Genomic DNA, 14346 nt, shown 5'->3' with positions numbered 1-14346 from the left:
CTGAAGGGTACTCGCAGGCTAACGTCTGGTGGTTTGATGAATGTATATTTAATTTTGACGGTTTTATTTAAAGTCAGTCCTCGCCCACCATGTCAAAGACATCTGCAGTGTGGCAGCATTTCATGAAAAGAGATAATGGAAAAAAAAGTCGAATGCAAAGTTTGCAAACAACTGTTTTCATGTCACAGCTCCACGACAAACACGACGTATCACCTAGAAACGGTAAGCTAACTTGCCCACCTTTGGTTGCCCCGTCTGTTTTGAGTATATGAACATATTAGAATTGACATTTCAATGTTTTAGTTGAATAATTGTTTTGTTTTAATTGTAAAAACTTTGTCGCCCCCACCCACGCTGACTCCGAGAGCCTGGAGGGTAAGTGCCAACTCCATTTCTTTCGCCTCTTTTCCACCTGCTTTGCCACAGATGTCACATCATACACAGAATCAGCCATTTAAATAAAACAATAATATTGCCGACGTGCAGCACCGACCAGTGCAGTTAACGCAAGAATCTGCCTTCCGCCAACTTCTACGGCGCCTCCGGAGTTGGTGTGAAACAGCGCAAGAATCGACGAACTTTTCGCGTCAATCCTGGCGTACGCAAGTTTTTCTTGCGTAAACCGCGTTGATACATGAGGCCCCTGGTCTGCCTTCACTCACCACTTCTGAGAATTCACCTTATAATTTGTATAAAATAAATGGAGGCAATATGTTTTGAAAAGAAATATTTTATTTTCCAAGTAATTACCGGCATTCACTTAACATTCATCACATTAATCACATCACATGCCTGCTATATGCAATTATTTAGTCATTTATCTGATTTCACACTTTGAAAAAACAAGCCAATTGGCTCTAAACTCTTCACATGTGCTATATGTGAGAATATCAGAAAGAGAATTTCAAAAACAACAAACAAAAAATATCAATTTTTCCCATCAGTAAGCAAATTTAAAGAAACTGTCTATAATATCTATACCATCATCCAAGCTTAAATATGTAAAGACACTAAATGACAACAATCAAAATCAAATTAGTGGGAGCTCTGTGGAAGCTTTACTCTTCACCTTATTATAAATACAAAAAATGCAGCTCAAGGAACAATTCCAGAGATGTTTTTCTCATTGAGCTTATACAGTACACAATGAAAGAATATTCTTTGAGATCTATTGAGATTTTGGGCTGTGACCAAACCAACAAGCAGGGTAAGCAGTGAGCTCAAGGGTCCTAAGGTACTGCTCTCATTTCACTGTCTGCAAGAAAAGAACCACAGTTAGACATAATGGATTGATCGAGTTTGCATGAACAAGAGTGCCGAAGTTGGGAAAACATGAGGGAGTTTTACCTCCAGGGCTACGTAGCGTCAGGGCTAGTGGTCCTAGTGACAAGGCTGCAGAGTCATGGTATGATACAGCCCTCCGACGTCTGACGTGGGAGCCTGGGTGGCATCGCTACCAAGAAACAACACCACAGGTTTGTGCTGATGCTTTTGGTGGTGATCTATGTCATCTCACTACACACACAGAGTGGTACTGTACTTACAGGGCAGCAGTTGTTTTGGTTCAAAAGACACAAGTGGACAGAGCAGTGCAGGTAGATGGATGAATGGTCAGTAAAGGTGAACATCCTGAAAGAGAAACGTGCCGTGGTGGAGATGCCATTCTGGATCATCTCTACTGTGCCGTCTTTAGGGTTTGCACACCTGTAAGACCGAGGAGATGGTAGGACACCAAGGGTTAGCAGGCAGAAGATCATGAAGTCAGAGGATTACATTATGAGAGAAAGAGGAAAAAAATAGAATTCATTTTTCCGACTTGGCTAACTAAGCACAAGAGGTTAGTCAGCCAACAGAAACTGCAAGAGCTCCTTTACCCTTCAGAGATGAGGTTCCAGCGGACAGGGTGGTTGGCGATGTTGACAGGCGTGGCCCAGCAAGAGTCCAGAACTGTTGAGATCTCTGAGTCATCAACTCCTTCTGTCCACACCTTAATATACAACCTCTGGTCCAATTCCATTTCCATGTTATTGACACTGGTGAGGGGTGAGTTGAAGCCACTGTCCTGATAGGGCATCATTCTGATGTTGTACTGTCCTTGGCCTGATGGAAGGTGCTTCTTCACCACGCTACAGACAAACAGAATACAACTAAACATTAAAGACACATTTAATCTTAGACTTTCAATAACTTCAAAATTGGACTCTTTAAGGCCTCGCTACAGAGCCCCTAAAGTGACATGAGGAAAATATTAAATTGAGAAACTATCTGAGGCTGGACAGTTTCTGGTGAACTTGATACATTCTATTTTTGTTGTCCATGTTCCTTTGAATAACTTTTTTCTGAAAGTGTTTTTTTCTCTGACATTTATTAGTATTAACCCATAGAACAGGAACAGGCTATAATTATTTTCATCCTGCTTGTTTCTTAAAGGGTTGATTAATGATGGTGCACAATATTATGTAAGAATGTTGTGAGCAGCAGGTAGTTCCACTGGTGCCCCTACACACTGAACTGCAAAAGGTGCAGATGATAATGTACTGATATTGTAAAGGACAACAGTTAAAACAAACATTCTACTTTTTCCATGGGAATGTTCTACAGAGGGGCAAAAAAGTATTTAGTCAGCCACCAATTGTACAAATTCTGAGGCCTGTAATTTTCATCATTGGTACACTTTAACTATGAGAGACAGAATGAGGAAAAAGAATCCAGAAAATCACAATGTAGAATTTTTAATGAATTGGAAAATTCCTCTGTAAAATAAGTATTTGGTCACCTCCAAACAAGCACGATTTCTGGCTGTCACAGACCTGTAACTTCTTTAAGAGGCTCCTCTGTCCTCCACTCGTTACCCATATCAATGGCACCTGTTCGAAACCGTTATCAGTATAAAACACAACCTCAAATCGTCACAGTCCAAACTCCACTACGGCCAAGACCAAAGAGCTGTCAAAGGACACTAAATACAAAACTGTAGACCTGCACCAGGCTGGAAGACTGAATCTGCAATCGGTAAGCAGCTTGGTGTGGAGAAATCTACTGTGGGAGCAATTATTAGAAAATGGAAGCCATAAAAGACCACTGATAATCTCCCTCGATCTGGGGCTCTACGCAAGATCTCACCTCGTTAGGTCAAAATGATCACAAGAATGGTGAGCAAAAATCCAGAACCACATGAGGGAACCAAGGGAATGACCAGCAGAGAGCTGGGACCAAAGTAACAAAGGCTACCACCAGTAACACACTACGCCGCCAGGGACTCAAATCCTGCAGAGCCAGACGTGTCCCCCTGCTCAAGCCAGTACATGTCCAGGCCTGTCTGAAGTTTGCTTGAGAGGAGGAGAAAGAATGCTGAGTTGCATCCAAAGAACACCATACCTACTGTGAAGCGTGGGGGTGGAAATGTCATGCTTTGGGTCTATTTTTCTGCAGAGGAACCAGGACAACTGAAGGAACGAATGAATGGGGCCATATATCATGAGATTTTGAGTGAAAACCCCCTTCCATTAAGGGCATTGAAAATGAAACGTGGCTGGGTCTTTCAGCATGACAGTGATCCCAAACACACCGCCAAGGCAATGAAGGAGTGGCTTTGTAAGAAACATTTCAAGGTCCTGGAGTGGCATAGCCAGTCTCCAGATCTCAACCCCAGGGAAACACTTTGGAGGGAGTTGAAAGTCTGTGTTGCCCAGCAAAAGCTCCAAAACATCACTGCTCTAGAGATCTACATGGAGGAACGGGCCAACATACCAGCAACAGTGTGTGAAAACCTTCTGAAGGCTTAAAGAAAACATTTGACCTCTGTCATTGCCAACAAAGGGTATATAACAAAGTATTGAGATGAACTTTTGTTGTTGACCAAATACTTTTTCCACCATAACTTTCAAGTTCTTTAAAAATCAGACTGTGACTTTCTGAATTTTTTTCCCTCGTTCTGTCTCTCATACAAGGTGAAGCGTACCTATGATGAAAATTACAGGCCTCTCTCATCTTTTCAAGTGGGGAAACTTGCACAATTGGTGGTTGACGAAATACTTTTTTGCCCCACTGGAACTTGATGTACAATATGCATTTTTTGTGAAAAAGAAAAAAGTTATTCTACTGTTTTATTTATTAACAGGAACCAACTAAACATTCAGATGAGCTACTAAGTCACCTCTCCACAGAGTTGATGCCCACATCCATGGACACAGCCTGGGTCAGAGAGTATTCACAGGAGAAACTCAAGTGGATGCTACTGTGGCGGCTGATCAAACCTTCACCAGGGTCCTTCTCATTCTGGATGGTGTTCTTGTACATAAAATGGGTTCCATTGCTCTTCAATCAGAAAAAAGAAATAGTTAGCAAGTGATTGATAACACTGTCGATATGAGATGGTCTGAAAAAAAATGATCTTAACAATGTCATCCAGACTTGATAACACTGTCCTCTATGGACTATACCATGAGAACTGTCCCACATAGCTGGTCATCATTGTTGAAGTGGAACACCAGGCGTCCATCCTGGAGGGTGCCATTGCAGGACTCGTCCTGGAGATGGAGAGAGCTGGAGGGGAAGCCTGCCTCAAACAGCTGGCAGCGGGACACAGACATGGTGCCGGAACTACCCTCACATGAGATGAATGAGTCTATGACAGAGACAGAAATTTTAAAGAGTGATGTCATTTTTCCTTTGCAAGTCTGTGACTATTGTTTATGCAAACTGATTTTTTAATTATTAAATACCCTTCTCATTAAAGTTGTCTCTCGCGGCTGTAGGCAGCTATTTTTAGAGAATATAAACTGAACACCACCAAAACACTCAACCCAAATTATTATTCTAGGTATTTTAATATTATTTTGTTTATTATCATAAACCTAGATCATCTTAATTTGTCCCCACACATATCATTAAATCTGGTAACACAACATTGATGCTACTGCTGGCCAGCAGGTTTAATTAATCACAACAGGGTATTATTGTCAGCTTAATCTAGCCACACAAAGTGATATGGTAGAAACAGTGTCCACATAGAATGCTAGTGCTAGGGAGCTCAATTACATTCCTAAATCAAGCAAAAACAGTTGTTTTCAAAAAGAACAAGCTTATATACAAATAACTTAGGCCCTACCTCACACTCTGGACATGAAAAAGACTCCTCCACACGTTTTATTGAAACTCTTCCTCTAAGTGGGAACCCACACATCAGAAGCTTGAGTAGTGTATGTTGCAGTAAAATGCGCGATGTGCAAGTGACAGCACGTAATGACAGCTAAGCAGAAATAGTGTTACTTTTTTTCTTCTTTTTTTTTTGCAGTTTCCTGCGTTGTAACCGAAGTTTGACCAGTGGGGGACAGTTAAAAGTCCAGATAAGACTGCTGCACTCTGGATCATCTGCAGAGGTTTGAATGAACACGCAGCTCTGGACTCTTTCACTCATCATACTTAAAGACTTCCTGCACCTCATCACTGATTACATTTATGCATTGGTATAACGGGAGAAACAACTTCCCTCACCGTAGCTCTCATTGTTGGTCTGATGGTGGCGCTCATCACAGAAGCAGCCATAAACTCCATGCTTCTCACCACACCACTCATATTCTGTGCAGTCCAGGTGTTCACAGGGGTCTGACTCAGCTGTTGAATTGTGGTGAAAACATGAGATGATGAGCGATGAATATAAAACGAAGTAGAGCAACCTTAAGCTGATTAGACTAAAGATTTATTGTTCTGTGTTATCTTGGGTCTCTTAAGATGAGAGCAAACATACCACATTGCAGAGCAGAGCGCCACTCTGGAATGTTCAACCCTAAACCAGAGCAGGTGCTCTCATAGGCTGAGACAGCAGAGCAAAGCATGCCATTGGCCAAAGAGTAAAGGCAGAGATCATAGACACAGGAAGTGAAAAATAGCTGGGGGTCGGTGTGCTGGTGACAAGAACTGAATGGGCCACTCGAGTTGGTGATGACGCCACAGAGCTCTGAGTATTGTTCCAGGAGGGGACAATTGTTTGATCCATCATCTGTCCTATCATCAGTGGATCCACATCTAGATGAGACATCACACATTACTTGAAATGGGAGAGTAGAAAATGTAGTGTACATAATGTATGGAGTAGTGAAACCAAACAAGACCGTATTCTTTCTGTAGTGACTTGGCAGCTCACCCTGGTAGACTTGTGGGTGCCTTCCAGCTGTCTCCAAACTCATTGTCATCTTGTGCCAATGTTCCATTGGGCAGGACTTTGTCATCTGTGGGGTCACTGTTGAAGTTACCACACATCCCGGTCACTCTGTTTTCATGGTTTTGGCCAATTTTGACCAGCAAAGTACTCTGACCATCAAACTGGACTACAATGTCAATGGCATCAACCACAATGTAGCTTCCCTGCCTTAGCACCTGAGCTAAGGTTCCTGCAGTGGTGGGAAGAGACACCTTGGTGTCATTTACCTGGGAGGATGAAGGAGAAAATGGGGGGGGGGGGTTCACATTATAAGCCTTTTTACATCAAACAAATATCAGAAGTAGCATACAATGAAGTACATGAAGAGTTGACCGTACCTTTACTACTTTGTTAGGTCCAATCCAGATGTGTGTATTTTCTAGCTCATTAGAGAGGTATACATCTACTGCTGATACAAATGACACACGGTTGTTGCCACGGTGATTGTTAGTTGCTACAACCTGAAACTGGGTTTCGTTGGTGCCATGGCTCACACTCTCTGTGACGATGTAAGAGCATGTGCCCTGGAAATGAGCCAGTGCCCCATCGAAGCTGACGTAATGTGGGTCCCCCCAAACAGTGCAAGTAGACATAGTGCCAAAACAACCCAGCTGGCCATTTTTGATGGTGCACTCTTGTGCAGGGGAGCAAGATGCAGGAGAACAGCGCAGGTCATTGGGAGCATGGCATTCACATTGCTGAGAACACCCATCAGTCCAGAATGATTCACCAGCCTGTAGCAGTTGATAGAGGTATTAAAAATAATTAATTCCTGCATCTGATTCATAAGTAGAACAAAAATGCAACTTAAGGAACAGAACATTGTTATTGTTGCACTCCATAATTTTTGAAAACCAAATATATGTAATCAAGTTAATTTAAATTGTACACAAATACACTTAAGTTCATACTTATTCATTTTTACGGTATGGAAAATTACAAAGAAAAGAAATGTCTCTACAGGGATTCAACTTACATCATAGTAAAAGCCATCAAATTGGCAGCCACACCTTTCCACAGGGACACACCTGGTCCCACTCCTAAGAAAACCTTCATCACAGAAACATCCTTCTGAGCAAACCTGCTCACAGGTGGCATCAACACTGCTGGCACAGGTGTGTCCGCAGTCGGTGCCACACAGCTCATAATGGCTGTTTTCTGGACAGTCAAGTCCTAAATAATTGTGGGGACAAATGATGGATGTTGAGGGTTGATGATGTTGATTCGCTCTTTTCTGATAGCTGTTAGATATATTTGTATACCAACTGATGAACACATTGGTTCACTCACTGCAGGTGGTGTTCTGTCTCCAAGGATAGATTCGGACATTAGCAGACTGACAGGCACTGACATATGCCTCAACTGCCCTGCACAGAAGATCCTGGCCTCCATTTCCAGTGATGCACACATCAAACACACAGTCGTTGAAATATGGCGATGGGTCCACCTGCTCATGGCAGAAGCTGAGGGGGCCATCAGCTCCCTGAATCACTTCACACTGGGCTTGAGCAGGTAGCTCATCTATACATTGTGGACAGGAGGAACCACATCCATCACTGCAGGTGTAATTGCCCGCCACTTTCCAAGCTGTCCCAAAGTCAGATGGACTGGTGACTGTCATTCCTGATGGAGTCTGGTACTCATCATTTGGATTTCCGTTGAAGTTTCCGCAAAGACCACACATTTGTCCACTGTGGATGATCATATTTAAAACAAAGTGACAATAAAGTCAATCAGATGAGTGGTTGTTATTGATTGAGTAAAACACGTTCAGTTATGATGTTAAAATATTGCTTTATGACTTGGGGTGATTGGAATATACCTGTAATTTGAAGGCACAGAGATGGACACTGTACTCCATCCATCATATTTGACAACCAGGCCAAAATCAGCACTGACAAATGTGTGAGAACCACTGGCATAGATTGACACAAGACCTCCCCCTAAGACAATGGGTGTGTTTTTGTTCACCCCATTTACCTAAATGGAAAAAAATTAAATTATAGTGGTAAACTGATGAAGTTGTTGTGCTTATTAGATTAAATGTTTACCATGAATTACATCTGATAAAGAAAGTCTGCTCCAAAAGTACTCACTTGTACCACACCATTTCTCTCCCTGGACATGTGCACTTGATAGCCCCACACATTCACGAAGACTTCAGCTGTGATTGAAACTGCTGACCCGTGCCATGCTTCATTCTTTGCTTCAACAGAAAACTGTTGGAGCCCATCAGTGGTGTTGCAGGGGGCTGCCAGAATGTAGCGACATGTTCCCTGAAAGTCATAGGCTTTGCCATCAAAGGTGAGGTAGTGAGGGTCACCAGAAGCTGAGCAGGAGCCATGAGGGTTTGGATGGCAGCCGAACTCATCCTCCACCACACGGCAGGACTCCTGGGGACCACAGGACTTTTGGACACAGTGGACTGTCCCAGTTGTACCGTCACAGGTACAGAAGCTCTGACATTCCTCACCATCCCAAAATTGTTCACCCCCTTGTCGATAGCTTCCTTGGTGATAGCAGCCACAGGCTGTTGGTGGTACACACTGATCACCATTGAGAACAAAACCATCATCACATTGGCAGCCTTCCTGGCACAAAGTGCCACAGGAGAAGGGGAAGGAAAGGCTGGGGCAGGTGGACGGACAGGAGCTGCCACAGATTTCATAATGGCTGTTTGGGGGACAGCTTTGCTCTGGAGAAAGATCAAATATATAATATTATTAATTATATTATTCAGGTAAGATAATGAAGCGTATCAAACTAATCTCAACTGAATAGAAGGAAAGTGCTTACCACACCCAGTTACATTCCTCCAGTGTCCCATGGTATTGCCTCTTATCTGGCACATCAGTGCATAATCTCGCAGGACCTTACATAGCGATGATTCTGGATCTGCTGAAGCCCTAATGATCTCATCACATGCCTCCACATGCTGTTGTGGGTCCTCCATGGCCCAACATCGGTCAAATGGCCCATCCAGTGCATCAAGAATACCACAGTACTCACTAGAATTGTAATTTGTTGTGGAATTTTGGCTCACAGTCTCCACACAATGTGCCGCCAATGAACCATCTCTCCAACTGTCTCCAAAAACTTGAGCGCCGTCCACCAGGATGCCACTGGGTGTTTGGAAGTCATCGTTTGGATCAGTGTTGTAGTTACCACAGAGCCCACCAATGGAACCATTGTAGATACCAGGTGCAGTGACACGCACAAAGTGAGGCCAGACTGTCTGTACAGTGACACCGAAGGAGGTGCGGAGGATGATACTGTGAATGCTGCTGTGGTAGATGTGGATTCTGTTGGATGCAGAGCTGTATGGTGGTCTGATGAGCTGACCATCAACCTAAAGAGGACATCAAGTCAATTACATATGTTCTAGTTCATTTACGAACATTGATAATCATTTTTAGTACAAATTTTCCTGGTATTTTTCTTTCAGTTGGGCTCATTCAGGATGGTCTACTTTACCCCTTTAATGTGGTTTATTTTGGTGGCTGTGAAACCAGCCTTTGTACTTGGCCGTGGACCAAAAAAAACCTGTCAAAATCTTGTTTAAGAGATGCTCTTGCTCTTGTAACAAGCAAACTCTGATGTGGTGATATTGTGACATAAACATAACACAAATTCAAATACAAACTGTGTTCAGATCACATAATACTGTAGCTACTAAAAGGGAGTAACAAACTAAAAAAATTGCACGAATCCAGAAAACACCCTTCTTTTGAAACAATATGCTTTTTCTTGCACTCATAACAAAAAGTTCTGACATGGTTAGAACCAAACATTTTTTGTTTGTTTTAAATTTTTTCTGTGAGAAATGAAAGAGAAAAAAAGAGAGGAAGGCTCCAAAGTCAGAAACTCAGCAACTGATTCAGACCCAACCAAAACAATGTGTGAAAACTTTTCAAATGATCTTCCTTTGAAGGTAATCTAGGTCCTTACCTTAACTTTGCTGGTACCGGTCATCTCAATGGAGACATGTGTGCCTTCTGCCTCAAACTTCAGCACCCTGGAAAAGCCCTGGTGGCCTCTGGGTACTTTCTCTGCTGCCACCATGAAGTGGGGGTGGCTTGACAATCCCATCACTTTGGCAAGGGTCAATCGACATGCCCCAGGGTAGTGGTATGTCACACCATCAAAAGTATGATAATATCCTGGGCCCCTTATCCAGCATGTTTCATAGCTGTTTGGTCTGCATCCTCTTTGTCCCTCTTCCACACTGCATGATTCAAGAGGGCCACAACCATAGCGATGGCAGGTCATGGAACCAGAACTGCAGGTACAACGTCTCCCACAGTCCTGGTCTGGTATTACAGTTTCTCCTGAACGATAGTAGCGCCCCTCAAAGCTACAGCCACATTCAGCATGAGGGACGCAGACCCCAGCACTAAGGATGTACCCTGAATCACAGACACAACTCTCTTTGGGGGGAAGAGGGCAGTTGTGGGTGGAATTGGGATTCACACAGGTAGCCGGACATCCAGAGCCTTGAGGTTCATAGTGGCTGTTGGAAGGACAGGAGATTTCTGGAAAACAAAATGGTCATTTTGACATGATGCACATTAAATTCACAAAAATAATTTGAAATACATTTGAAAGACGAGCAGATGTACCACAGAAGCCTTGTCTCCTCCAGCTTGGGAGCTGTACACCCTTCTGTTGACACTGATGTGCATACACATATAGAGCTTGGCACAGAATGGGCTGGTACCCTCCTCCTACACACAAGTCATACACACAATTCTCCACAAAGTTTTGTGGTGGAAGCTGCAAATGGCAAGCAGCAAAAGCTCCAGAGCTGTTCTGAAGTATTCCACAATGGTCAGCATTGCTGTACAAAGCTGTCTGGTCGGCAGTGCAGGAGGCACAATCCAGACCTTCACACTGGACCCCACAACCACCATCGTTCTCCCCTGATACTTCCCAACTGTTGGCAAAAACCACATCAGAGGTAACAATCTCGCCGTGCCGGGTTAGAAAATCATCTTCAGGGTGATTGTTGAAGTTTCCACAAAGGCCACATGTTGCATTCTGGTAAGTGTAGGGTAAACTGATCCTGACATAATGGTTAGCATCATATGATACCTCCAAGCCAAAGTCAGTACTGACAACTACAGAAAAACCTGACTCATAAACCTGGATGGTTCCATTGCTAAGAGAGAGTGGAGTGGCCACAAAGCTTCCATTGACCTGCAAACACAGCAGCAAATATGTCAGTCGAAGTACAGGCCTATTTCTGATCACATTGAATTAAATTTCTAATCACATTACAAAGAGAAAAGATTCTTTATTGCTAACCTTTGCTTCTCCATGATGTCCTTTGACCAGTTCAATTGATTCATCATTGACAAGAACTTTCACCAGTCGTGTCCAAGAGACATGAGTGCTGCCTCTGTTCTCATTTGTGCCCTCTACTCTAAAATAGGGCAGCTCAAGACCACATTGTTCTGAGAGAACATATGTGCAAGTCCCCTGGAAGTGAAACACAGTGCCATCAAAGGTATAGTAGTGTGGATCACCACTTATGGTGCACGTTTGTCTCTGCACCGTCTGGCAGGAAAATTGAAAGGCAGCAGGACGGCATATCTGTGAAAATGAGCAGGGCTGACTGTGGCACTGCAGGCCTGCTGATGTGCAAGTGCACATCTGTGCACAGGAACTGTCACTCCAGAATGAGTCGCCCTGCTGCACAGGTTCACCTTGAAAAGGATGAAAGCAAATAATCACCAAGTGAACATTAAAGCCATTCACAGATGAATCCTTTTAAGTTTTGGTGTGAGACCTAATTTGGTGAAAATCATATGTAAAATAATTTATTATTGAAGCAACAAACTTCGATATCAAAGGAATGAAGTGACTGTAAAATTAAGTATCGAAAAAGATTACGGTTCATCCTGTGGTCTTCCCCAGATAACAATTAATGTCATTAAAGTTCAGCCCAAATTTGGCCCACATCAGAGCCAGAAATGCCAAACGTGGCCAAAACGAGGCCCAAATGTGACTGCTATCTGGGTAACATACCATTGAAGGTGCAGCCTAGTGGCCCATCATCAACCCGGAAGGCCCAGCGTCCAGGTACATTGACATTGCTATTCAAGCGGAAAGCAGAGTTACTTCCTGTTGCAGTACCTGAGAATGATCCAGGGATTGAGAAATGGTTGGTGGAATTAATTGTGTCATATCCAGCCTAGATGTTAAAGAAAAACAGAAAAACTCAATTATGATGGTTACTTACACAAGGAATAGAAAAATCACTAAAAAATTTTAATTTGTTGTGTTTGGCTTATTAGCTTTAATGGTTCTTACCTGAACAGTGTGATATGTTGAGGCAATTGTCCCATAGTTCATCACTACAAATGAGTACTGGCCACCAGAGATCAATACTGCTTGTACAGTTGTTTGCTGAAAGAAATACTCAGGGATTAAGTGTGAATATGTTTCTACAGTAATATAGGAATAATCCTGTATGAAAACATTTTATGCATTTCACTGTAAAATCCAGGTTGACTTACTGTTCCAGTGGTAAGGAAGTATGCCACCTCATACCATGTTGCAATAAAGACCCAGCTGGCATTGAAGTTCAACTCTGGGAAGTACTCTTGAATGTCACTTGTAGCTTGTTGGAGAACACAGCCACTGGTGTATTGGTTGAAGAAAACCACACCATTTTCTCTGTGGTCTAAATCTGTCCAGAATGGAGCAATGATGTCTCTGGATTCATGTGCTGGGAACATGTAAGGTATGTACTGGTAATATGATGCATCAAATGTCAGATGTCCATTGTGGTTGACCTGGAAAAGTTGTTGTCAATATTCAGTTACTAAAATATTACATTTCATGTGATTTGGCAGACAATATGAACAATAAAAATCTTCTCTTTCATTACACATGCTCTTCCAAGTCTTCAACATTGAAAGTCACAATAAAATAAAATACAACTTTACATACATATATCTGATCATATGACCGTCCAAAATAAACAAAAGGCTGTTCCAGGGCAACTGGAGGAGAGCTTCCATCGAGATGACGAGAGCTTGTCTCACCATTAATTGGGTAGAGGTTTTCTAAAAACAAACAAAGAATAAATAGAATGACCATCCATCTTGAACTTTGCCAGTATTCTGGAAATGAACAGAGTTATCCATAGCAGTCCACTGTATGTAACCTTTGACATCCATGTTTGAACCAACAAACACAGTTGAACTTGTACTATTGAAAGTATTACCACCTCCATCAGGAAGGTTATGTTTTCACCTGTATCTGTTTGTAAAATATCAAGCAGGATTATGATGAAACTATCAGGCTGATTCTCACTAATTTAACCGAATGAGTAAAGTTGGGCAGAGAATAAACCTATGAAGTGTTTGTAGCAAACACATTTATCATAGCAAAGCAAAGCATTCCTTCACATTGGCGATGGCAGACGTGTCTGCTCTACAGAGTTCTCTTCTGATGACCAGAATCTTTCGGGCCTGAGCCAGTCCCTGGCGAAGACCCTATTATGTTTCGAAGTCACACTCGCCAATTAAAAAGTAAATTTGACCCCCTAAACATGCATGAAAACTCACCAAATTTGGTAAGCACATCGGGTGCGGCGAAAAATTCGATAATTAAAAAAAAGAGGCGCTCTACTCAATAGCGCCACCTACATACACAAAAAACCACGCCACAGACTGTAGGAATGTCCTACAGACATGGGACAAACACCATTGAACTCGTCTCATCAAGACGGATAAATCATACACTCACACCCCTGACCTAACTGTAACAGGATGTCCACAATTTGGACACGAATGTCTAATTTTGGACAATTTTGCGCCCCGAACAAAATCTATCTCCTCCTAAACCGTAAATGCCAGGGCTTCCAAACTTTCACACATTACTCTCCCAACTGTGCTGATTAAAAGTTGTTCAAGGTTAATATACTACGCACTCGGTTTGGATTTTATGAGCCGTCAAAGTGGGGGAGACACTTTTCGCCTTACAATGGAAGTCTATGGGGAGAGCGTGTCCTCTCAGGGTACATACTCTCAAACAAATGCTTCTCACATCTACACCATACATTCCACAGCTTTTAAAAACACACCACTGTATTCCTGACAAAAATCCCTACAAAAATATGGTATTTTGTGTGACTT

At 42.6% G+C, this 14346-nt stretch overlaps 1 protein-coding gene and 1 long non-coding RNA gene across 4 annotated transcripts in view; one reads left to right on the top strand and one right to left on the bottom strand.

Annotated features, from left to right (window-relative positions):
* LOC147239633 (uncharacterized) lies at window positions 1-7974 on the top strand. 2 transcript variants are annotated; one of them, XR_015111441.1, is made up of 4 exons: window positions 1-222; window positions 4121-4593; window positions 5297-5381; window positions 7498-7974. It is a non-coding gene; the product is annotated as an uncharacterized LOC147239633 (long non-coding RNA). The 2 variants fall into 2 exon arrangements; XR_015111440.1 differs by having other exon boundaries at window positions 1-375.
* LOC147239632 (alpha-tectorin-like) overlaps window positions 720-14346 on the bottom strand; it is a 29520-nt gene continuing 15893 nt past the window's right edge. For both annotated transcript variants that reach the window (XM_086194867.1, XM_086194869.1), the window contains 22 exons: window positions 13157-13272; window positions 12721-12999; window positions 12515-12610; window positions 12230-12395; window positions 11507-11907; window positions 10822-11398; window positions 10151-10734; window positions 8999-9551; window positions 8299-8897; window positions 8025-8182; window positions 7493-7893; window positions 7179-7375; window positions 6541-6936; window positions 6146-6429; window positions 5750-6027; window positions 5497-5616; window positions 4443-4627; window positions 4157-4317; window positions 1875-2126; window positions 1545-1704; window positions 1348-1453; window positions 720-1255 (listed from right to left, as the gene is read on the bottom strand). In XM_086194867.1, coding sequence (XP_086050993.1) covers window positions 1230-1255; window positions 1348-1453; window positions 1545-1704; window positions 1875-2126; window positions 4157-4317; window positions 4443-4627; window positions 5497-5616; window positions 5750-6027; window positions 6146-6429; window positions 6541-6936; window positions 7179-7375; window positions 7493-7893; window positions 8025-8182; window positions 8299-8897; window positions 8999-9551; window positions 10151-10734; window positions 10822-11398; window positions 11507-11907; window positions 12230-12395; window positions 12515-12610; window positions 12721-12999; window positions 13157-13272 — 6095 coding nt within the window. In that variant the 3' untranslated portion in view covers window positions 720-1229. The remainder of the gene's footprint in view (window positions 1256-1347; window positions 1454-1544; window positions 1705-1874; window positions 2127-4156; window positions 4318-4442; window positions 4628-5496; window positions 5617-5749; window positions 6028-6145; window positions 6430-6540; window positions 6937-7178; window positions 7376-7492; window positions 7894-8024; window positions 8183-8298; window positions 8898-8998; window positions 9552-10150; window positions 10735-10821; window positions 11399-11506; window positions 11908-12229; window positions 12396-12514; window positions 12611-12720; window positions 13000-13156; window positions 13273-14346) is intronic.

Source organism: Aulostomus chinensis, chromosome 23 (genome assembly GCF_037954235.1).
Source record: "Aulostomus chinensis isolate RoL2024-O1b breed Wild chromosome 23, RoL_Achi_v1.0, whole genome shotgun sequence".
NCBI classification, from domain to species: domain Eukaryota; kingdom Metazoa; phylum Chordata; class Actinopteri; order Syngnathiformes; family Aulostomidae; genus Aulostomus; species Aulostomus chinensis.
Note: the sequence above shows the minus strand (reverse complement) of the source record. Positions and strands in the feature narration are given on the sequence as shown.